Raw genomic sequence first — 23,573 nt, 5'->3', positions numbered from 1 at the left:
TTTAGAAGTTGTCATCAGTTTTTTTAACCCCCGTCCCAGAGCGGTCTTCTAAAACAATTTTACAGTAAATGTAAAGCCAAAATCAAAATGTGTCTATGCTTTATTTTAATCTGTAGTTGTATCAGCATTCAAAGTATTTTTACATCCAAACTGCTCAGTTTGAATACTTAAGTAAATGTCTTTACTGTAAACTTGCTGTCTTGTCACATTTTCAGCTGTTCACTGACATTTAATATTTAATTTGCCCTCGAGAAGAAACTCTCACCCCGCTGTGTGTTTGGCTGTTAGCTCTATTAGCTCGGAAGCTCACCAAAACACACCGCAGAACTCTGCTGCCCATCATCTTCTGAAAACTAACGTCTAGCGCTCCTCCTGCCACATTAAACACATATGCGTTGTTCACAATGTGGTACAATCATGGAACAATAGGGAGTGCCCCCTGTCAACACTGAATTTACCATGACATACATTACCTTTTGGATTTTAATGTAATATTTTTCTTAGGTTTCCCACTGAGTAGCTAGCAAGTGATAGTAACTATAGTAACAGATGAGAGGAGTCACTCTGTAGTAGTTAGCGCTCAGTTCAGTTTGTCATTTGCTAACTGATAGACATATTCTTACACACAAAAATCTCTCTTATCCTAGAGGCCTCTGAGGGAAGATCTCTTTTTAAAGCAAACACATTTTCTATGACCCCCGAAGAGACATTAGTCTTGAACCCTGGTCGTCATCTGCTCTGAGCTGAGTTTCACCCCTGGAAACAAAGTGGAGGCCATAAACTAACTTCAGCAAGTGTTTGTATTTATTCTTATTTCCTCCTCATTCGGGTTAAGCAGAATTTCTAGAAAAATGCGAGAGAACGTGCCATTTCCAGAGAAGTGCTCTGGTTACGCAGGTATTTTTAATGGTCTTGGAAATCTAGGGATTAGGTTAAGGATTAATATTTATTTACACAACTGTGTTGACCTTCACTGAACACAGGATATGTACTGTTGCACTTTTTCTCCCCCTACCCTCCGACTTTTATAACATTTTTTTTTCTCTCTGACATGGCAGAACATTGAGTGACTGTATTTCACTTAATTAAAAGCAGTGGCTGGTCTGTCCAGATGTTATGTGGGCTCCATCTAAAAGGAGTGTTGACATTCAGTGAATAGAAGAGGCCACCTGCTAACTTAACTCTTGGCTTGAGGGGTGATTTGCATTCCTGCGGCCTGTTGCCTGGCATGATTACTCCTAGCACTTCACAATCCCATCTACTGTTTAATATCGTGGATTCTTTCCAATTCAGCTACATTTCTTCCTTTTCTGTAAGCTGCTATGAATGAGCTCCTATTTAAGTTCTCCCAAAACTACGCAGCCCCTCTCGACAGCAACCTCCCGACCACATGAAAGGAGACGCTAACAATTGCCATACTCAGGGCAGATTAATATAGTGGCCCCTTCTCCTCCGAGACCCCCGTGGTCAAAAACAGGCTGCAGTGAGTCAGAGGTGCCTTGACATTCATCAGATCAGCACTTCCACCGGCCACTTCTGAAACATGCTGCAAAAAGGTCACAACCCACTGCAGTTTACTTTTCATGAAGGGTTTCTTGTGAATTATTCATGCATCATGCTCTTCAGGTTTATAGCATATGTCACAACATACTGTTGGCTTTACATAAACATTGTTAAATAATGTCAGGATGTGTTTGCAGTTGCTGATATTACGTTTTTTTTTTTTCTACCACAAACATGTTTATTCTCTTAACCTGATTGAGAAAACAGATGTGTCCATGTGGGCGGCTGTTAAGATCATATCCTTTTGTTCAGCAAATGTGATAAATTTAGTGAGGAGGGATCATCTTGAAGCTTTTAGCATGCGGGGACTGGCTGCCCGTCAAGAGTGGCAAATGCCTGGTGATTCAGGTCATTTAAAAAAAAAAAAAAAAAATCTAATCCAAACCATCACAAGCAGGAAACACGTTGACAAATGCTCCAAAACAAAAACAAAAAGCAGGCGTAACGAGCCACTGATCTGGTCGGACCACCGACAGAGGTGTTCGTGCTGGAGTCCACGCAGAGATGTCCTAAAAGATTAAATCAAAGAAAATGTAATATTTTGCAGACTGTCCTGCCTCAGTCTTCCACATTAACAGGCTCTTAACTTCCAAGATTCAAAGTAACTCAAGATAATTAGCAACAGTTCTTAATTATGTGAAGCATGCAACCAAATTGGTTTGGAAACATTTAAAGTTCAAGGTATCTTTTTCATCTTATTTTGAGTGCCAACCAAGAATTTAAAAAAAAACAAAACATCCATATTTTCCACATATGTGTAGCTGATGGCACATAAACCTCTTTGAAACCTCGTTATGGCTTCCCAGCCTTGTAGAACACGCCCCTTTATTTATTTATGGTGTATTTAAATTATTTTAAGTTGTTTTTCATTTTGTAAACAAGTCCTCTGAATGAGAACATTCGTTTTCTAGGTGAAAATGAAATGTGGTCACAGTCTGTGAAAGAAAAAGTTGGATTTTACACAAACATCCATAAACTGTGAAACTAAACATTTGTTCACAGTCTTCATGGAGTTTAACATGCCAGGTGTAGTTTAAAAAAAAAAAAAAAAAACCTAAAGTAAAATGTTGCATTAATTTGCCCTATTATTGCTCAGTCAACTCTAATGAAAACTTCGTAGATGATTGACATGATGCTTGTTTTGATCACATTTTGGCCTGTCCAATACGACTACAAAACATAATAGTTATTGTTCATTTGGTTTAGTAATTCCATGTTTCACTGACTTGCCCTCTGTTAACGAGAGGTCTCTTTCTTTCTGTGGCTCAGAGTTTATTTTCAGAGTGTCACCTTGCAGTCCATCCACAAGGCAAGTGAAATTGTATCTAATAAAAATGTTGTGCAGTTTACCTAATTCATCTCCCCACATATGGTTCTCCTTATTTGCGTTCTGTGGGTGGGCTACGACTTCCATACAGCTCAATCAGTCCCTCTAGAAAAGGGGGACCATATGGGTCACATTTTTACATGTTGTTTGGTATGACAAGGCTGCAGCAGGACCGGCGAGGAATGTGTCCCGGCAGAGGGCAACGCAGAAAACACTGGCGTGTTTGCTTGTTATTCACATATGCACATTAGCTTCCCCAGCCTGAGAAGAAAGAGGGCTTCTGGGCTCTCGGAGCTACAACAGACTGTTTGTGAACTCCACTGTCACTTCTCATTACCATTAGAGATGGCACCTGTGCATTACACTCTTTATATATTTTGAAATGTTGAGCATTCTTAACATGTGCACTAAAATGTGAGGATCAGCTGAAATTCATTATTCAGTAATGTTGCAGTGCTTCTCTGAGATGATTCAGCTTAGAAACTAAAAGCATACATTTAAACCCTTTGTTTACATTGTGTATAATCAAAACATTTACGCGCAGTTGTTTTTAAAATTCTTGTTAGGCTTTCCATCTCCATTCTTCATTGCATGCCGCCTATATTAAACACATTTTCCATGACAATTGTGTTTTTGTTTCCGCAGAAATAAAAGCGTCTGACGTGATATGCTAACAGTCTGCTGTCTTCTTTGTGCGGGTTAGTTATTTCCTCCTGTCACCCATCTACTGTACAATTTATGTCAAAGAACACGTACAATTTAAAAAAAAAAAAAAAGTATTAAAGGAAAAACACAAACCAAAGCAGATGCGCAGGCTATTAACCTTTCTCAGGCCAGGGAAGTCTATGTCTTGTATTAATGGTGCTGATTTACTGTATCGCAGAGCCTTCAAACCAATGTTTTAATACCCTGCCAAAAGAAGGTACATTAGAAGACTCTGTGCATATCTGGGCACAATTATGAAGTAAGGGAAGGAATAAAGAACAAAAGCAGCGGTTGACTCTATAAAGGTAAACTCTCCTTATTAAAACCTTCTGGTCTGATGTTTTTGAAAATGAAAACACTCCAAAAAGCCTTTTGTCCAAATCTTTCAATTTAAATCACTGACTCTGAGTAAATCATCATCCCTTCAGCAGCCAAGACTATTTAAAGTCTAGTAGTGTTTACACTGTAGATTGGAGGTTGTACTCAGCAGAACTGCAGCTGCCACTGTGTCGTAGTGACTTTTCTCCGGCTGATTAAAGAAAAACAATATCACATACTGTATTTCACTACATCAGGACTATGTCCAAAAAATGCAACCTCAGATTGTTTTCTTGTACTTAAATTGGATGGATGTCTCACAACAGTGGATCCTGAGCTGTTCAGAATTCAGAGTTATATTTTTAACCCTATATCAGTGTCACCACTTAAAGGTTATCTTTCAGGCAATTTCTGCGTGTTGGGAGAAAGGACTAGGTGGATGACACAACAGACTAGACTCATCACAACAGACAACAGACTCATCAGTCTAGTATTGTCTGTGGCTACGTCGAACCTTAGTATATCTTGGTACCAACTAAAAGGAGTTTGTAGAGAGAAATATCAGATTTTTACCAAAACGACACCCTTACATCGAGTTTATTTGTATGGCTGCTTGTGTTTAGACAGTACTGAACATTACACAACTTTGGTCAGTGGCACTCAGCCCTACACCAAGTGTATGACTTCCCCAGGTTTACGTTTATCTGTCCTGTCATCTTCTCACACCACTGTAAAAATAATGAACAAAACATGCTACTGTCGGAATTTAGACAGCAAATAGAGATGTCAGCAGCCACCACTTAGCCCGGCATTCAGGCTGTCGTAAATTTTGCTGTGAAATCCAATTTCTCTCCCGCCAGCGATATGGATACACTGAAGGAAATCTCCATTCTTTATGAGCCAGTCGAAGCCGTAATCCAGCCATGAAGTCCTCCAAGGTATAATATAAAATTCTGACCAATAAATATCTGGCTGCTTAGGAACGGCCGCCTGGATGTAATCTGTGACAAAGTGGTGTTAACAAGTGCCTTTGTGAAGAAATAAAAAGGTTTATACTGGTTTTATTGCAGCCAAATGATATTTGCCTTTTTTTCTTTTTTTTTTTTTATCACACTTCTCATTACAAGTTCACTATTCGGGACAGGCGGGTACACCAGTCCAACTGTGTGTGCAGAGACAGAAAAAAAATTGCTCAACAGTCACAATCGTGTGTGGACACAAACTGAACACACAGGTCAGTGGCTTTTGTGACTAAAAGCCACAGGGCGCTCTGCAGTGTGATTACTGTGTGGATAATCTGTAACACACATGCTGTCTCTAAGGGGAGCTGTGGAAAGTTGGCTCGGGGCGGCCTGCCTTCCTGAAGAAACTGTAAGGTAGGCTGCTGCTATTTTTATAAAGGCTTTACATTTTATTTCAAGAAAAGCGCTTGTGGTCATTTTTCTTTTTTTTTTTCTCTCTTGGTCCGTAGCTGAATATAATGGATATGAGATGAAGTGGTGGTTTATCATATGTATTCTGTCTTTGCTCCTTTTGTGCAGCATGATTCAGTTTCAATTATACACCATCAAGTGGTCTGCTGCTGTAAGAATAGGTGCAATTATTCTAACTATACATCGAACGAACCCTTCCATCTTCTTCAAGTATGGAGGACTATGTCATGATTGTTGCTTTCAGGGTGGTGATGAGTGTGCTATTGCGCTTCGCACCACGACTCTCTTGTTTTTACAGTTCAGTCAAATCCATGATGTTGAAATTGAAGACGGATGGAGGATGAAAATTGATTTAATCTGGTTCCTGTTTTCTTTCTTCCACTTTGTTTTCAGTGTATATCTGAGAGCTTAAAACCCCTTTCATGCCATGCCGAAACCTGTACTCTATAAAGTGCTGTTTTTCACATCTGTTTCTTTCTTAGTGCAAAAGAAGAGAATGGCCCCTTTCTTTTATGCAACTTTTTTCCAGCCCAATAAACATGCTCTGACGTTTGCACAATTATTTAATATTTTGGGGGGCATTCATCACATGCTTGGGCTCCAAAATCGCATGTGTAAAAATATACTGTTCTCAGGAGACATCTTACAAACTAAGGCAAAGACATCCTTTTTCCTGTCAGGGAATATCTGTTTGGCTAATCTATACAAAAGTAAAAAAGGCAATTGTTCTATTACATAGTTTCCTGGTCGGCAAAATCTTTAAGGTGGAGTTTTATTTGTTACCAGCCTGATAATTAAACTGCTTGTTTGACTTCATTTCACTTCATACCTCAGTGATTTATTGGTCAGTGTTGTTGCTGGTAAGACACAAAAATCCATTTGACTTGATTGAAAAAATGTTTAACTCGTGACACAGAGTTCTGAAAAAACCTCTTCCTCTGAAATTAAATCACAGCTGCTAAAGGGCGACTACTTTGGAGTTATTACAATTAATTGATTGATACATCAGTCGTTAATTATTTAATTAATTGATGACTAATCATTTTGATAATTTATTGAAATCTACAGACCAAACAACAAATTAATTAATCAGGAAACAATGGAAACTTATTATAAATCATTTTGTGAGACCCAATTAATAAGTAATTTGTGTTAAGCTATGTGTTCTACAGAAGGGGGTTATTACCATTGTTTCACTGATCTGTGTTGGCTTGAAACCACAGCAAACCGTAAATATTTCTCTTAATATCTGACAAAAAAGCTCCTTTTATTCTCATAAAGGTATCAGATGGATATATTAGATAGATAGATAGATTATATACACCTATCTTTTATAAAAGATACTCTCTCTCTCTACTTGCACACCAACTCCCTCTTTAAATGTTCAACTCACCTGCATTACATTGATTCTTAAAAGCAGTAAAGCCCCCGAAGGCCAGTTCCTTAGAATGACCTTCTGCAGCTGGTATTCGTCAAGATAAACCTTCGCTGCCGAGTTTCCTTGAAAGAAGAAATGTTAAAAGGCCAGTTAAAGTTAATCGACTTATGCAGTTATCACTGATTGAAAAGAAACATTGAGAAAGAAGCTTTTCCTTGAAATGTTAAATTCCTTCTGGGAACAGACAGGAAATAGGAATGACAAATGACACTAATGCTTTATCATCTCATCCTCACTCTCACCCTTACGCTACATTGAAAAAAGGCCCAATAATATATCTGTTTATAAGCTTCCAAATGTAAGAGATGTATGTAACAACGTGTGTGCTAGAGTAGACCTATTATAGAAATCAAATGCACTTATTCTGACCCCTGCAGAGCAGCGCTTTCATTACTTCCAGGCTCTGATGCCTTTAAAAAGCAACGATTTACACACATCTGAAAGGAACTGAAAGCATGACACAAACCACCAACACCATGAAATGATCTCAAACAAACAAATGCTTGTTTTCGGGGGAAATACAACAGTTGAATAAAAAGCATTCAGCTAGGGCTTAAAAATGATGACCAGCACTGTTCTCGTGTAATTCAAAACGCTGAATAAAATTTGCTGAAAGCTGCTAATTAGATTGGAAAATTCAATACTGTTAAATTTGACCATTAATGCCGCTGCACTTGAGTCCTAAGAGGACCATTAATTAGTGATCAGAGGCAATGCTTCATTTTGGGGGGCAGCAACTGATCGATATCAACCTTGAAGTCTGTTAAAAAAAAAAGGAAATTTCCAGGGGGGGGGGGGGTCGTACAAGTTGCCCTCGCCCCCTGGGAGAGAGGCAAGAGGTCTCTCATCACAGAGCAGTTTAGCATGGTGAGATGGTTGTATGCTGGGACTTCATTAAGCCCCCCTCTATTGTTAACATCTGGGTTCAGAAGAATGGCTCTTTCTCTGGTAAATGTTGCCCTGGCTTCACAAGGGATTTCATTACACCACGCATTTGACATTGGCAGCACTGTTACTTCTGGCAATGGAAACCCCTCAACTGTTCAGGTCACAGGAGTTCCAATGAAGCGGCGTGATTCCCCCCCCCAAAGCTGTTCGATTCTCGCAGGAGCAGGAGAGTCAAGTGTGTATCTGATCCTGTCGTTCAATCAATATAAAGCGTTAGATGGGGATTGGGGGGGGGTCAGAAAGTGAACTCTCAGTATTTAATCAGTTTATGCCTCATTTTCACTTGCACAAACTCGTCTTTCCCTAATTCTCCCTGCACCTGCAATCCCCCTTTCTTTGCATGATTATATATCATGACTTTCCTCACATTGCTTCCACCAGAGATCCCCAGTTTGAAGTGCTACACTAATTTCCCATGTCGCCCCATTTGCTACTTTGCTTCACACTATTCCCCCCCCCCACCATCTCCCTCTCTGTCATCCCCTCCCATGGCAGGGATGTGGCTGCCATGGCAACTGCTGAATCATCCTCCACCTTCCGCAGCCGTCCTGTGATGCCAGCTCTCCGGCGCAGCATCGTCCCGGGGCCTTTGCGTTTAGCGTATCGATCCTCAGTCCCGCAGGAGCCTGAGCAGGTTCTGGGTCACTGATCGCAGATCGGGCTGACCGGCAGCCGCTCGGATGGGTAACGTACCCACTACGGTGAAGCACTGCCTGAGCTACGAGCAACTCATCCAGGACTACCCGTGGCTGAGACGCTGGCTGCTGCTGGAGGAGAAGGTGGGCGTCGTTTCTTCTTCTTCTTGTTTCTAATCCGCTTGCACATGCTCCGCCACATGACTCCCCCATGACAGAGCCACCGATGACAACGCTGATGCTGCATGCTGCTTATGTAACAGTCCTCCGCAGCTGAAGCGCTGCTCTGCTTTCACATGAGACTGCATCTTTGAGGATGCATGGAACCTGTTTCTGAATAGCTTGAAGTATGCAGTAACGTTACCACAAAATGGAACTAACGTTAGTAAAGTGCGAATACTTATTACATTAGCAACAATGGCTAGCAGCTAGCTAGTTTAGAGGCTAAATGCAGTTTATTGGTTAGTGTTCGTTCTTCAGCTGCTCAACTGTTACTTTAAGCTAGCTCAGCACAAACAGCTAGCGAAGAAATTGTTATGTCTGGCAACCTAAAGGCACCGGTACTTCTCTCAGGAGTCGGTGGAGATCAAAAAAGAGACAACATGGCTGTGAAAGCTGGACCTACGTTTGCCAGGTAAACTGGTAAAAACGACGCTCCATGTCAGCTAATTATGAAAGGAGCTAATTTTATTGTGTGCTAATAGTTGCCAGGTCCGCTTTTTATAAGCGACTTTGGGCTTGATTCTCTGTAAAGTCGTTTATAAGTAAATACATATGTTTCAGATATTTTAAAAAGATATTTAAGAACTTCTTTTTCAACTAATTGTAATGTAGTTGAATATGTTTTTATATTTGGTGCCTTCCTCCTCCTATTGTGTTGTGTCACATTGTTTAGAAAACTTGGAACTAAAACAAAAAAGGGTCACAACATATAAAAACAATTATGAATATAATGATATAATGCAATACAATTCTGGATTCAGGGTGCAAAGTGTAACATCTTTTTTTTTTTTTTTTTACCATGACCAGAGAAGTCACTTGTTTTGGGCTTGTTGTCATAGGCCCACTTGCCTGTTTCTCTTGCAAGATCTGGCAACACAATTTGTGTGCTAACCGTTAACTGTTAGCCATAGCAGCTAAATAAACTGCCATGGATGTTTTTATGCTCCTTACTTCCAAAACTTGATGAAATAGGTAAACAGTTTTTGGTCATTGTTTTGTCAGGTTGAGGAGTTGATTTAGCTAAAAATAATTTTATGTCAGATATTTTTTTTTTTATCTCTGTTTTGCAGAGTAACTGAGTGGACAAGTTTTTTTCCTCATGAAAAAAAATCTGATTCTTGAAAAAAAACATCCTGATCCTCAGAATACATCCGTTGTGGTTTTGTGTGGAGTTACCCTCACCTTCCTCCCCAGTCTTCCCCCCTCTCTCTCACACACCTCCCGAAATTTGCATCTGAGCGCCATGACAAAGGCTTATGTTTTGGTTCTCGGGTTCCATCTGTCTTTGAGGCAGACAGTTGCTCATGTTAGAAACAACATGTCCCGGAGCATCCCACGCCCGGAGGATGACTGACTGCCTGTGTTCAGTGTTCTCTTGAGTGGTATTCATCTCCTCTGTTTCTCTTTGATATTGTTCCCCAGACCATTACAGGACATGCATATCCAAAGTTTGTCAAAATAGTTGAAGTGGGGCCAAGAGATGGACTTCAAAATGAGAAGGTATTTACACTGTCAATCCAGTCACGAATCCCATTTATATTTATAGGCACCCTTGTTTTGGATTACTGCACATGCTAATGCCGGGAAACTCCCACTTTTTCCCCCGCATTTTTTGTACATAAAACAATCCGTAACACATGGTTCGTGTGCCATAATTGCCGGGACCATGTGTTTCACATTTTCTTTGAAATTGAATAGGAGAGATGACACGGCCTCTGGCTTTATTTTACCCTATTTAGCCTGTCAACTGCTTGATCAGTTCCCTATTGCGCGCCTGTAGCTTTACAGATTGTACTGGATGCAGCAATGATTTTATTCACCGCAGCCTGTTATTATGAGAAATACTGTGTATTACGAGGGTATTCTGAAGTGACCGAGCAAGTGCGCGATACAGAATGTGAATATAGATGTTAACGTGACTGACAGGTTGTGCAGAAGGAACAACCTGCCAGATATCTGCATGTCGTACCCCCCACCCCCTTGTCTTGTGCGGAATCAAATCCAGAAAAGAGCTGTTTCAGTTTTCATTGTTCCCCAGGAAATTGTTCCGACAGGGGTGAAAATCCAGCTGATAGACATGCTCTCAGGGGCCGGCCTGCCTGTGATCGAGGCCACCAGCTTTGTCTCTTCAAAGTGGGTACCGCAGGTAATAACTCTTCTTTGTGCACGGCAAAAGAGTGCCGAGTGATTTATTAGGCTCCCTTTCTTCTCTTCATAAGTGCCGAGGAAAATCTGCTCTTCAAGTATCCTCTAACACATGCCTTTTGGAAAGAGCATTTTAAGATATTCTTCATGCAGTCGACCTCGCATTCCCCGTCGTAAATTCCACCATTATTTACTTCATAAAGCCGGGCAAACAAGAAACACGTCCCACGTGTTGCTTATGTGAGACATGAAAAAGTAATTCTGTGTGACTCTGCTGCTTAAAGCATGTGAAAACATTTGTGCAGGATGATGTTAAAGGTTTATTTTTCGACATCATATGTTTTTTCCCCCCCTTTTCATTAAGATGGCAGACCACAGTGATGTGCTCAGAGGAATTCAGAGAGCACCTCATGTCCAGTACCCTGTTTTGACACCTAACTTGCAAGGCTTCCAGGACGCTGTAAGTACTCATTTTTAATTCAGCACGATGATCTCTGCTGTAAAACCATAACTGTTTACCCACGCTTGTCAATTTGAGTTAATTGTTGGCGCCACAATCTTTTCTGCCACATAATTCCAGCACTTACGTAAGTGTGACTCCGACGCAGTGTTCAAAACCGCTTCACGAGTTCATTTTTCTCTCCTCCTTTCAAGGTTGCAGCTGGTGCTACCGAGGTGGCGGTGTTTGGGTCAGCGTCTGAGACCTTCAGCAAAAAAAATATTAACTGCTCGATTGATGAAAGCATGCTGAGGTTTGAGGAAGTCATTAACGCTGCCAGAGAGCGACAGATTCCAGTGCGAGGGTTGGTACTTCTTGTATTACTTTCACTCGCTTACAATGAGTGGAAACACAAATCTCACTTTTTACTCGCTGTCGTATGTTATTTAGATTTTCTTTGCTCCAAATGAAAATTGAGAATGTAAATTGAGACTGCTGCTGTCAGATAAGTAACACAATTTCGAAAGAATTACCTGAAGTCCAGATGGACATTAAAGCAAACCGAACAGGGAGAGGTGCTGAGTATAGTTGTGCCTTTTGATATATGTGGAAAAACAAGGCAATGAAACTATGACACACGTTTCCTTAAATAATATGAGCCTCATCTGTCCATTAGGGGTTAAGACATTGGGAACACATCAGCAGTGGATTTGTGTGCCAAATACTGTTTGATGATTAACAAGAATGGCACTCAGTAGAGCGCATACCTAACCATTCCTTTTAATTCAATCAAGCCCAATCTAATATAACATAAAACATATTTGAATCCTCTTGATAGATACAGGCCAGCTTAAAGGGACCATTTCTCCCTGAGAAATTTTCCAAAATGTCACACCCACCAAATCTAAGTCAGTCTTTTGGTATATCTCAAGAATAATCAATTAAACCGGCAAAATAAAAAGGAGAATAAACACCTGATGGCAGCAGATCACTACTGTAAAATGAACAGATTTGTGAATATGTCCTACATATAATCCTGTAATCAGGGATGGTCTGCAGCTTGATGTTCTACATGCTACAGCATATTGCTGCTTCATTCACAGGCAGTTTTTTTCATGGCTAATCAATAACATGAAAATGCTACCGAATGTTTGATCTCACAAGCATTGTCCTGTCTTCAGATATGTCTCTTGTGCCCTTGGGTGCCCCCACGAGGGACACATTGAACCTTCCAAAGTTGCTGAGGTGAGATAAACCCGTATATTCTAATTATACATCCATGTCTACTAAATGTATTCAGTAGAGAAAATGTTAATGAACTGTCATATTGAGATGTGTTACCTACATTGGTACAAGTTAACATAATGCAGGTTTTGTAGACATACGGGAAGATTAAATTAGTTAAGCAATCACCACTGCCACCTTTGTAATCACGCCTGTTCCTTGTAATCTGTCATGGCGGAGTGCATTTTTTCACACTCAGTTTATGAGACGATGCCCATTTCATTAATCTACTGGAGAGCAAGCCCTTATCTCTGCAGTGTGTATAATTTACTGGGGAGAGAGTGGTGAAGTGGTGTGGAATGGCTCAAACACTCACAGCCTTGTCTATTGTCTCTTCATTTTCTGGTCTTGTCATGTGGAGAGCAGAACAGATCTGTGCTCTTTTGTTTTTCAATTAAGAGAGTTGATTGAGTTCTTTGTTTTCCAACTGTAAACACGAATACACGCGTACAAGTAATGAAGAGTTTCAGTTCGAACTCATATCCTGTCATTTCATTGCCAAACATGAAATGATGACTGTTGATGAGCAAGATTTACTATTTAACAAAAGCAGTCTCATGTTTTCACTATCCTTTAGGTGGCAAAGCGGTTGTATGAAATGGGCTGTTATGAGATTTCCTTGGGGGATACCATCGGGGTCGGTACGCCAGGTTCCATGTTTAAGATGCTGCAGAGTGTGATGAAGGAGGTGCCCACCAGCGCCCTAGCAGTTCACTGCCATGACACGTACGGGCAAGCGCTGCCCAACATCCTGACTGCACTTCAGGTAAGAACCCATCAAAGAGGAAAGTCCTGTGCTTCGGTAATATTGTAGTATTAGGATTAGAACTGAAAATGGCTCTTAATATTTAGTTAGGACTTACCAAAAGGACTTGTGTCTCGCTGTATTGTTCTGACAAGAGAGGTAAGAATAGACCAAAATATCCATCAAAACATTTACTGTATTTCGCATAATTCCATAAAGGTATTCTAATTTGATTTTCTGTATCTTCAGTGTCCTGCCTGTAAGCAGCTTAATTATGCAAAGGATGATTATGAAAATAATAATAATAATAAAGATAAACACATTTATATAATGCTTCAAGGATACAAAGTCTTATTAACGGAAGGGCCCCGCAACACAAAGACTTAATCATCAACAATGACGGCCAAAGAGTGGAACACTGGTAACGATAAGTCTTTACCCTTCAGAAAAAAATACTACTTAAAAAATTACAAAAAAAAGAGCTTGACTCCAAATCCAGATCTTGAACAATCGACCCGTCTTTGAAAAAGAAACTGTGCAAAAGTCTGCAGGTGCAACTCTCTCTGCCATGACTGTGCTGCCTCATTCTGGATGAGAGTCACTCAAGGAACCTGGCATTTCTGGAAGTTTTTTTTTTTTTTTTTGAATGAAGGGGAACGGCTTCAGCACCGCTCCAGCAGTTGGGTGGAGGGACCCGTGAATTCTGGGAAACAACGAGGAGGGAGCTCGAAAAATTCTCAAAACCTGGCAGACGGCAAACAGATCCTCGAAAATAAAGTGAAGGCGAGACCTGAGATCTCTGCAAATTTGGTGAAGCGATGTTGGATCTCTGAGGAAGGAGAAATGTCTGACGTCTCTCCCGGGAAAAGTAAGACAGGAGCTCTGATGGCCCTGAATGACAGGTGTGAGTCACACACACCTCGCCTATGTGAAGAAAAAACATCCCAACCTCTCTGTGAGGTATGTGAAAAGTGTCAGTGCTCTCTTCATAGGTAGAGGTCTGTAGAGGGATGACAAACACTATCACACATAGAAGAGGAAATCCATTTACTTTAGATTCCCCTGTGCATGAGTACAAGACAGTAATGCATCATCCTCTTGATCCCGCACATCCTACCATGCTAAGTATGTCCGACAGCTTTACTTTCTGCTCTCACAGTGGCTTGGCGTGTGTTTTCTTGGGCACCATCTCCCACACATGCACATCCTTCAGTTTATGATGAATACGAACACCCTTGTGGAGATTATGGATAAAGGCCCAGCCCGTACATCAATCAATGCTGTTACTCACGATGACATGAAGAGGAGCAGCCAGATGTGGAAGCAAGGTCCAATCGGCGATTCTCGCTCCAAGATATCTTTCAGCTTCCTCTAGCAACTGCCAACATTGTTGAGATCACAGGTCTTTTCTGAGGCTTTAAATCATTATTCCTGCTGGGGATAATCACATGCTGAGCTGCTCCCAACCCATATTTTTTTTATTTTTTTTTTATTTTTTTTTGGGCGGGGGGTGCATTCAGAAAAATCTTTTCTTCATTTTTGAAATGAGCAAAGGGTTTGTTGTGTTTATTTTTCACTTGAATCAGGTGTAAGGAAATTAAATTCTCATCTAAATTTTCATTTAGGCTGAATGCCATGTATTTTTGCCATTCAAGGTTGCTTGAAATCATATAAAATTAGACCCAACAAAAATATAATCTCATACATGTGTTCAGCAAATTAAAATCTCAAACATACTGTTGTCGTCCTCCACCCTGAAACAAATGTCCTCTTTTGGAGTATTCAGATGGAATGTGAAACAGTGTGTCGCTGTCCAAACCTTTTCTGAAACTCACTGTACACCTGAATCAACCCTGAGCTTTAATGACAACGTGTCCTGTTGACGACATTATGAATGTGTCCTCTGTTGGACGAGTATTGAACACGACAAAACAAATGTTTAGGTTACAGTGGGACACAGAGGGAAACCAGGAGCCGTCAGTCAACGAGGAAGAGGGGCATTAAGAAACATGATCTGAGCCCTCCCCACAAAGCAAGATGATTCGCACACTGAGAAAAAAATTCCCAGAATCTTAATGAACATGAGATATTTCCAATGGGCCCTTCCAACACAGCACACATTTATTGTAGCGAACTTCATGGACTGTTACACTAATATGCTGCAAAGCTGTAATTAGGTTGTAAACCTCTGTGGAACAGCTCTCATTGGGGTGTTTTTTACTACTTTGCCCGTAGCGAGTGTAAAACTGACATAAATCCAGACATAAAGCAGAGGTAACACAGATATGGCTGTATCAGTTCTCTGGAGCACATTGTCATTGCGGAGGAGGAAGCTCATTGGGGGCTGGGTGGGTCAGCAGATGTGAGGGGGGTCAGCACAAAGGCTCACCTATTCAGTGTCTGTTGGACAAAGCAACTGAGAGCTAGGTGGATAGAAGGGCCCTGGGGGGCTCCTAACTCATCTGTCGCTTGGCTGTTGAACTCTCTGACAATGCTGCGCTTAAAGGCCAGTGGAAAATGATCCTTTCATTCGCTCGCTGCCGAACGCGTGATGAATGGTGCTGCAGCTGCAGACCAAAGTCTAGAAACTTTGGTAGCACTTGTAAATATCTTGCGGGCAGAAGATAGTTGTGCATTGTGACTTATACAGTAGTTTATTCCAAAATTGCTGCAGCAATGTAATTAATTTACTGTTTCACGCACGAATAACCAAAGGCTTAGTTTTATGACCTGGGAAAGGCAAGTTTTTTTATTCTTTTACTTATCATAATAAGGTGAATGTAAGAATATTGACACCATCAGCATAATTTTAAACTTCGTTTTCACTGTGCAATTCTGTCTGCCACCGGGCAAAAAAAATCTCCCAGGAAAAAAGGAGACAATCTCTATTTTAAACCAAATGAATGGGCGAACTAAAGTTTTGTACTGTGTTGTTGGTAGTTAGGTAGCGACTCTGTGGAAAAAGGAAACTATTCTGTTTTGTTTGCAACAGCAGCGCCAACAATAATACCACCTGGAAACGTTAGAGATGTTTGTTTCCACTTCAGCTAAGAGTTCCACACACACCGAAGACAAAACACTTTAATATTAACATTGGTAAGTGAACTAAGAAGTTGTGGACATATGAAGCTTTTTATATTCAACACATTCATCTCCTGACATTTCATTTCTGAGCTGACTAATGTACAAATATGAGGTACTTGTACTTCACTTATTTTAACTTTTAACTTTATATTTCCTCTCAACTACATATGAGAGGCAGATATTGTTATTTTTTATTCCACTACAACTGTGTGACAGCTGTAGTTACTAGTTATTTTTCAGATTATAAGTTTTCTTCCTCTTCCCTTCTTATCCCCAAAATTGGTCATTTGAAACATTTCTAAGAAAAAAAAATAGGAGGATTAAGTGTTCTTTCACGGTTTGTGGGTGTTTTTCTGACACCATGAAAAGTTGATTTTTCACAGATATGTGGTTCTCAGCCACGCTACGAGCACGCAGTAACCTTATAGAACATGATGCATTGCTGTAGATTTGATGGCCTGACAGTATATAAAGTAGTTAAGATTAGAAAAACTTCTTGTAACTACAGCAGTAAAAATGCAACACACACTTCAATGCAGCAGTAATACAAAAACACTGACAGGGAACATTTAAACACACATCTTACTTTTACTTTTCACCCTTCAATTCATTTTGGTAATAGCACTTGTAGTTTTACTTTACTTCTATCATTTAGCTTTTAAATTAATTTCTATTTAGCTATTAAGTTAGGAATTAAAATCACCTTATTGATAAGAATTATGAAGGATGAATACACGGTAGTTTACAGTGTTATAAGTACAGATAGCAGATACTTTCCCTCTAACTAAAAACACCATTCACTGTGTGTGTGTTTTTTAAAAGTTTTCAGATGTTAAACAGAAATTCGCTGGACCAGAACGTTCTTCAAAGTGGACTCTGTCAGGACACCATAACCGCCCAAAAATTATGTTTGGATTTACTCTGATACTGATGCTTTTATCTTGATTATCTCCGGTGCTGTTCATCTGCAACACTGCTCAACAACGTCCACGTGTAAAACGGCAAATATTTAAAAAGTTAGCTGTGACCGCGGACGGCGGAGTGAAAAAGCGCAGAGGGACGGTGAAATTCCTCTGTGGATCATATGTAGGATGATTCATCACAGCTGCCCTGTGACCACAGAAAATAATAGCAGCCGGGAATATTTAGCCTACCATTTGCTCACCCATAAACAAGATGGAAATGAAAGATTTTATCATAGCTTTTCATTACTGTTTGCCAGAAGTCCACACCACCAACTGGGAGAGAAATGAATTCCCCCAGCGCTGTCAGCCCTGAGTCACCTCTTTTGTTCCTGATAAAGACATTCCTCAGTCTTTGTACCTTTTTTCTTTTTTTTTTCAGGAGGTCTGGGGGGGCTTTGTTACAAACCTACTCCTGGCAGGTCTCACAATGACAACGTATGTACTTAGATTTCACAGGCTTGGCAAGGAAATGTATTTATTCTTACCTGCAATTTTGGTGTATTGTGTACAGCTGCAGCTGGGGAATACAGTCTAACCTGTTTGTGCTCACACGAGTTCTCCACTAACAATAACATTCATCTTCAGTGTTTTCTTTTGTCTCTGTCCAGGAAATGTTCAAGCATCACAGTCAGTAACTCTGTTTTACCAACATCCAGAGACCTCTGTGAGTGTGTTGATAACTTCACTACATTGTTTTGATTTCATGTATTCATATTTATCAGATGTTGGGCAGATGTTAGGGTTAGTTCACGTAAACCTCAAAACATCATTATGTCATGAACAATATCTGGCTTGAGAATCAACATTGTGATGTGTATAATGTGAAGCAAGGCAAATCAACTCTGCTCTTTCATATTTTAGATGTGGTCTTTGTTTGTTTTTTTCCCCCAGCGTGCAAGCTGATCGATTTCAGCAATGTTAACAATATTGTCACATGTTGTTTCACTGCCCCTCATTGGTTGTAAATGTGCCGATTTTTGCCCACTGTGACATCACATTCATGGCCTTGTTCTAAGCTATACAAGTTAAAGTCCTGGATTTTTTCATATTGGAAGAATTGTCGCCAAAAACCAAAATAGGGCAAGTGTTGCTAAGCAAATAATCATGGCCATCATGGTCTTTATCATCGTGAAATGCTGTTTTTCAGAGGAAAAAACCCTTACAAACGCACACAATATTGAATAATTATAGACTTTAACCTGATGTAATCAAATGTAAGATCAGTAAAGTCAATGTTATCTTCAAATTGATAATAAAATGACAGTTGTTATTGAAAGAGCCTTTTTAGACACTCAAAGCTGTTCTACAAGACCAGCTAGTGAAGTTAAATACCTAGAAAATACATCATAACATTAGAAAATGTATATAGTAAGTTCATACATATATAGTGTATTATATATAATTGTATTATCTTGGTTTTGCACTATATTTCATAGTTATACTTCAATCTAATCAATTATTTATCAGGGACACAAATTAATCAATAAATGTGATGTGTAATATTACAGATTTGGCTTTAAGGCAAACTTTCCCCCTGGGCAGGTGTATATGACACATTAAAAGCAAAAAAAGAGTTATTTTAAAGGGTATACTGCGCTGTACGTAATAACCTTCACAGAACAGACATGTACTAGACTAAACATCACATAGAACAACAAATGATCATCATCAAATCATCTTTCAAAAAAATGCTAAGGACACATGAATAATGCACACATGCATCTCTTCAAATCGTTTTTACTATAAAAAGTTTTTGTACTATTTTATTTTCCTGACCTTATTTTCATTATGTAGCAGGTCCAACAATTTAAATGTCCTTTTTTTCTTTTTCGGTTATAATAAAGTTGAAATATAGTTCAACTTAATAGTGTTCTTTACCTGTTGCCAACCACCCAGCTTCTGTCTGAACGCAAAGACGTAAAATAGACTGATTGTCGTGGTTGTTCTGCATTCATGAGGCTCAGCTGTCCGTGAAGAATGTTCGTACGGGAGGTGAATGACTTGATTATATCGTTCTGAATTTTTTACACCTCAATAAATCACGAGGTAAAAATGTCATTTATTTATTCTTGATATGTTTGTTTTGTCTATCTCCTAGCTGCCCTACACTATCTGGGCTCTGCTCTCCAGTGGTAGGCTTATTTATGTGTTCCTGGGAGGACATGATCTGTGTGTCAGCAGCGGATCTATGACAGTTTCTTTCAGCTTCCCAGTTTATGTAGCAGTGGGCAAAGCATCACTGCTTCATATCCTTCAGTGAATACACTCTCTCTCCCTCTCTCTCGCTCTGACGCAGTTAGAAACCCAAAATGGGAGCATGTCCATCTTCAGCTTCGTCCACTCAGAGTGTAGAATGTCAACAAGCTTATCCCGACTCATGCAAGGTTGAAAATGCACTGTGCCTTTACCCAGGAATGTATTGTTTTTACATGGCCACAGCTCACTGAATATGGCTTTTTAACACTGAGTGCACATCTGGTTTCTGGGCAGTGTAAGCCGAACTGAGCATTGGCAAGCTCGAGCTGCTGACCACCGATTCCTGCGTGATTAGCGTCCACAGGAACACGGCACGCTGCTGAAGGCTCTGTTTTGTTCCTCTCAGAAACAGTATGCTGAAGACCCCTGGCCTTACACGGTTAGCAGCTGAAATCTGGCATGGCAGATTACAACTCTGTGTTTATACTACAAAAAAATCCTGCCTAGTACAATATCCTGCTCTGGCTTTAACCAAGGTCTGGAAATCTCGTGCACTGCACACACCGGAGTAGATCTCCTCCTCCTCCTACCCCACCTCCTCCTCTTCGCTTGCCAACACAAACAGCAATTATGGCTGGCTCAGACGGCCACTGAAAGAAGTAGGTTCTTGTCTGGAGGAAAAGCGACCAATTAGCAGCATTGTTTGAAAAAAAATAGAAAAGAAAAGAAAAGAGGGTAATAGAGATTCTTTTAATTTAGCTTGCTTTGGTTCTGCTCCACGGGGTGAAAGTCCTCCACGACCCAATGCCACTGAGAGGATCAGAGTGTTAATTTTGTTTCACTGTGGGATCCTCTGACATCTGGCTCCGCCACGGAAGCTGGAAAACATCTTTAATATTCTCATGACGATCCCAGGGACATGTGGAAAACATCCCGAGACCTTTGTCCGTAATGACTCTGAAGAGGGTCTGGCTTCATCATTCTTTGGTGTGAAAACAAAGTTTCTTCTCATCTTTAGGCTGTAAACTTGCACTGCAACAACTGCAGTTTTGTGTTTTTATGTAACATTCAATTATATTATTTGGGGGAAAAAAAAAACAAAAAAAGACATATACATAAACTCATCTTAGAGTACACCAACAAAACAAAAGCATTAAGCTGTTACTTCTGTGAGCAGCATTTAAAGCTGTTTTGTAAGCGGTCCAACAAAAGTGTTTAAATACAGAAAAACAACTTAAAACGCATCATTAAGTTTCATATGGAGGCCAGACACTTTGTACTGTAGTCAGTGAAAAAAAAACAAAACAAAAACAGATAAAAGTTTCCCACAAATTCTAACAATTATGTGGATTGTAAGCAGCCATGGAGTCAAACATAAAACAAACAAACAAAAACTCAATGTATCTCTTGCAGGTGTGATATTGTTAGGTCACGTCATCAATGAAAACAGTTGTGACATTCCTGATTATTTGTAGCAACTGCACATTTGAAAAAAAGTAATGTTACAATTCCTGTATTGTGGCAGGGCGTAAGAGGACACCATCCATCCAGTCAAGGAAGAAATGTCTTCTCAGTGTGGCAAAAAAAGTGAATCCCCATGGTTAAAGGGTAGAGCAGCGCTGCACAAACATGAGTAACCAGGAGAATCAGAAACACATGAAACGTCCTGTTCAGCATTTATGATGTTCCTCTCACATGAACAAGGCCGTAATTATGTGTTGCTGGTAGTTCGGGCTGACAAAGAGGATGACTAAGCCATACTGCGGGACATTCTGGGCCCACTCATCTTTTAGACATAAGCCCACAGTTCTCCTACACAGCTGTAAAACACGACCGCAGCGTTGGCAAGGCGCGCCGCACCGGGCAGGACAATCCAGCAAAACAAGGACCTTTGTTCCTGTGTTTTATCTGTGGTGAAGGAGCCTGTGTGAGGAGCTGCTGAATGTATCTGCTGTGCGTGTCCTTGCAGATGGGGGTCTGCGTGGTGGATTCGGCAGTGGCCGGCCTGGGAGGTTGCCCGTACGCTCAGGGTTCATCCGGCAACGTTTCAACAGAGGATGTTCTCTACATGCTCCATGGCATGGATATTGAAACCGTAAGCATGTCTCCACGGTGCACTTTGACACGCCAGCTGTATTTTATGTCTGCGTAATCCCAGCAGATCGGCCGAGAGCGCACAATCTTCCAGAGCTCATTTACATAAACAGACGGCTCTGCAAACATACCGCTCTGTCAATGTTTATTTTATAATATCAGTGGTTTTACACAACTCGCACAAGCCCGCATGTCTCAGGGACAATTTATTTAACAATCCCTACCCCTGCTGGTGGAGAAGTGTCACTGCGGTTCAGTTTCACCTGTTGCACACATACATTTAAATTCATGAGCAGCTGCCCTTTAAGTGAACTCCTTTTGTTTGTCTTACCCTCATTATTGCAAAAATCACCTTGTAGACATTGAATTTTCTAATCTCCGTACATTCAAAAAATGTGTGCTTCTTCTTCTTACAGTTGAATATTTGAGCGTCACTGTGTAAAACGATGTTTTTGTGTCGAGTCTGACACCAAACGGCTGCTTTCCGATAAATGTTCTTTGTGCTCACTGGAGCAAAGGTCCAATTAAAGTTTATTTTGTTTTTTCTTTCTTTCAGGGTGTGAACATTGCCAAAGTCATAGAGGCCGGCGACTTCATCTGCAGTGCTTTATGCCGCGAGACAAACTCCAAGGTCGCCCGAGCAAAAGGCCGGACACTGTGATTCATTTCTGCAAAGGAATACACTTACCTGTCTGACTCTGTTCCCTTTAAAGTGCTTCCCCTCTTGTTGCTGCCTTCCGATTTGTTGCCTATGCTTCCGTATTTGAGACGTGTCGGTCATAGTTTTTGACATGTTTTCGTCAGAGGTATCTCATCCAAATAATCTGAAGAATCATCAATTTAGTGTTGTTTTGTGGTCCAAAATCAGCTCTTTCAGGCTCAGTTGCATCCCTTTCAGTTAGTTACTACATTGTGGAGTCTGTTTCTGACTGAATGATTGACTGGATCTGTAACTTTGTGGTTGGCTTATTTTTTTCTCTGTATGGTTGGACATTACAAACGAGAGGTCATATTCCCTGGAAATAACTAGAGGCAGTTAACAGCCAAGACGGATGTATTGAACAATACTCAATTTTAAAACCTTCCCGTATTTAGTTTTGGTTTTGACACTGAATCTCTGTGAAGGTCAGCCACTTCTATTACTTTGTGTAGCCCAGTGGCCTTACAGCATAATACTGTACAAAAGTGAGTTTAGTCCTCTAGACCAGCTGAACTCAATTTATTGTCACCTCAGAAACACCCACATTGAAAAGCAGAGAAAACTGATTTTAAAAATATTGCTTTTTGAATATGAATATATTTTAATGCACTTTACTTCTCCAAAGACCTCTTCAGCTTTTTGATATTGGGTGAATAGCAATTGGAACAATAAATAAATAGATAAATAGATGAATCTCAAACTACCACAAAAATAGCTGTTTAAAAAGAGTCTCTGAAGAATTCCCGGCCTCAGGTTTTGCCAAAGATCAATGCAAAAGTGCCCCTCAATCATTTTTTTGTCCTTGAATAAAAACAACAACAAAAAAAACAAAACTTTTAACCTGACATAAGCTACTGTACAGGAGGATTGTCTGTGTGTGTCTGTGTGTGTGTAAAACCAAATGTGGTTGCATTTTCTCATGTCTTTTGAGATCCTTCTGTGCTTTCTGTAAATATAATAAAACAATTCAAAATGGGACGATTGGGATTGTAATGTTATTTAAAGCAAGATAGCAAAAGATAAATGATGCGTATATGTTGTGCTTGAAAAAGAAAAATGCCCACATCTTCTTTCTTTATTCATGTCATCTTCATCCGTCACCATAGGGATGAAAATGACCCAAATAAAGAAAAAAAGGCCAAAAACATTTAATTAGGCGGTGTCTGTTCTGTCCTGCTTTATATCCAGCGAGCTAATTGTTGTGGCTATCACCTCATATCCCCGTAGATAATCAGGGTAATTAGAATGCCGGAGTGACATCTGACAGGTTGCACACTGGGACTAAGAAATTCTTTGATGAATAGAAAATAGGCGGGAAACTGATACATTTGC

The 23,573-nt window shown here is 40.2% G+C and overlaps 1 protein-coding gene and 1 long non-coding RNA gene across 10 annotated transcripts in view; one reads left to right on the top strand and one right to left on the bottom strand.

The window, feature by feature from the left end:
* The window catches only part of LOC119033639, a 65,016-nt gene extending 55,011 nt beyond the window's left edge, over positions 1-10,005 (bottom strand). The window contains exons 1-2 of the long non-coding RNA XR_005079332.1: positions 8,993-10,005; positions 6,740-6,846 (exon numbers count right to left, since the gene is read on the bottom strand). This is a non-coding gene — a long non-coding RNA (uncharacterized LOC119033639). The remainder of the gene's footprint in view (positions 1-6,739; positions 6,847-8,992) is intronic.
* Positions 8,222-23,219, top strand: hmgcll1 (3-hydroxymethyl-3-methylglutaryl-CoA lyase-like 1). Of its 9 annotated transcripts, none has more exons than XM_037123996.1 (11): positions 8,224-8,511; positions 10,012-10,089; positions 10,628-10,735; positions 11,099-11,194; positions 11,389-11,537; positions 12,355-12,418; positions 13,035-13,223; positions 17,631-17,686; positions 17,860-17,915; positions 21,417-21,542; positions 22,098-23,219. In XM_037123996.1, the coding sequence occupies exons 1-10, from the start codon at positions 8,413-8,415 to the stop codon at positions 21,536-21,538; spliced, it is 1,017 nt and encodes a 338-aa protein (XP_036979891.1). In that variant the 5' UTR covers positions 8,224-8,412; the 3' UTR covers positions 21,539-21,542; positions 22,098-23,219. The 9 variants fall into 9 exon arrangements, 7 of the variants coding, with proteins under 7 accessions (XP_036979894.1, XP_036979891.1, XP_036979890.1 ...); XM_037123995.1 differs by having other exon boundaries at positions 17,837-17,915; XM_037124002.1 differs by lacking the exon at positions 8,224-8,511 and adding an exon at positions 8,565-9,001 and having other exon boundaries at positions 10,628-10,722; positions 17,837-17,915.
* The last annotated feature ends 354 nt before the right edge of the window (positions 23,220-23,573 follow it).

The sequence above is a fragment of the Acanthopagrus latus genome, chromosome 15 (genome assembly GCF_904848185.1).
Source record: "Acanthopagrus latus isolate v.2019 chromosome 15, fAcaLat1.1, whole genome shotgun sequence".
Taxonomy (NCBI): Eukaryota; Metazoa; Chordata; class Actinopteri; order Spariformes; family Sparidae; genus Acanthopagrus; species Acanthopagrus latus.
Note: the sequence above shows the minus strand (reverse complement) of the source record. Positions and strands in the feature narration are given on the sequence as shown.

What these genes read in the sequence shown, in the direction of transcription:
- hmgcll1 (XM_037123995.1), top strand. Translation starts at nt 8,413, where the DNA reads ATGGGTAACGTACCCACTACGGTGAAGCACTGCCTGAGCTACGAGCAA. An exon ending in CTTCAAAGTGGGTACCGCAG is followed by an intron (nt 10,736 to 11,098) that starts GTAATAACTCTT and finishes CTTTTCATTAAG; the next exon opens with ATGGCAGACCACAGTGATGT. An exon ending in GCAGGTCTCACAATGACAAC is followed by an intron (nt 17,687 to 17,836) that starts GTATGTACTTAG and finishes ATTCATCTTCAG; the next exon opens with TGTTTTCTTTTGTCTCTGTC.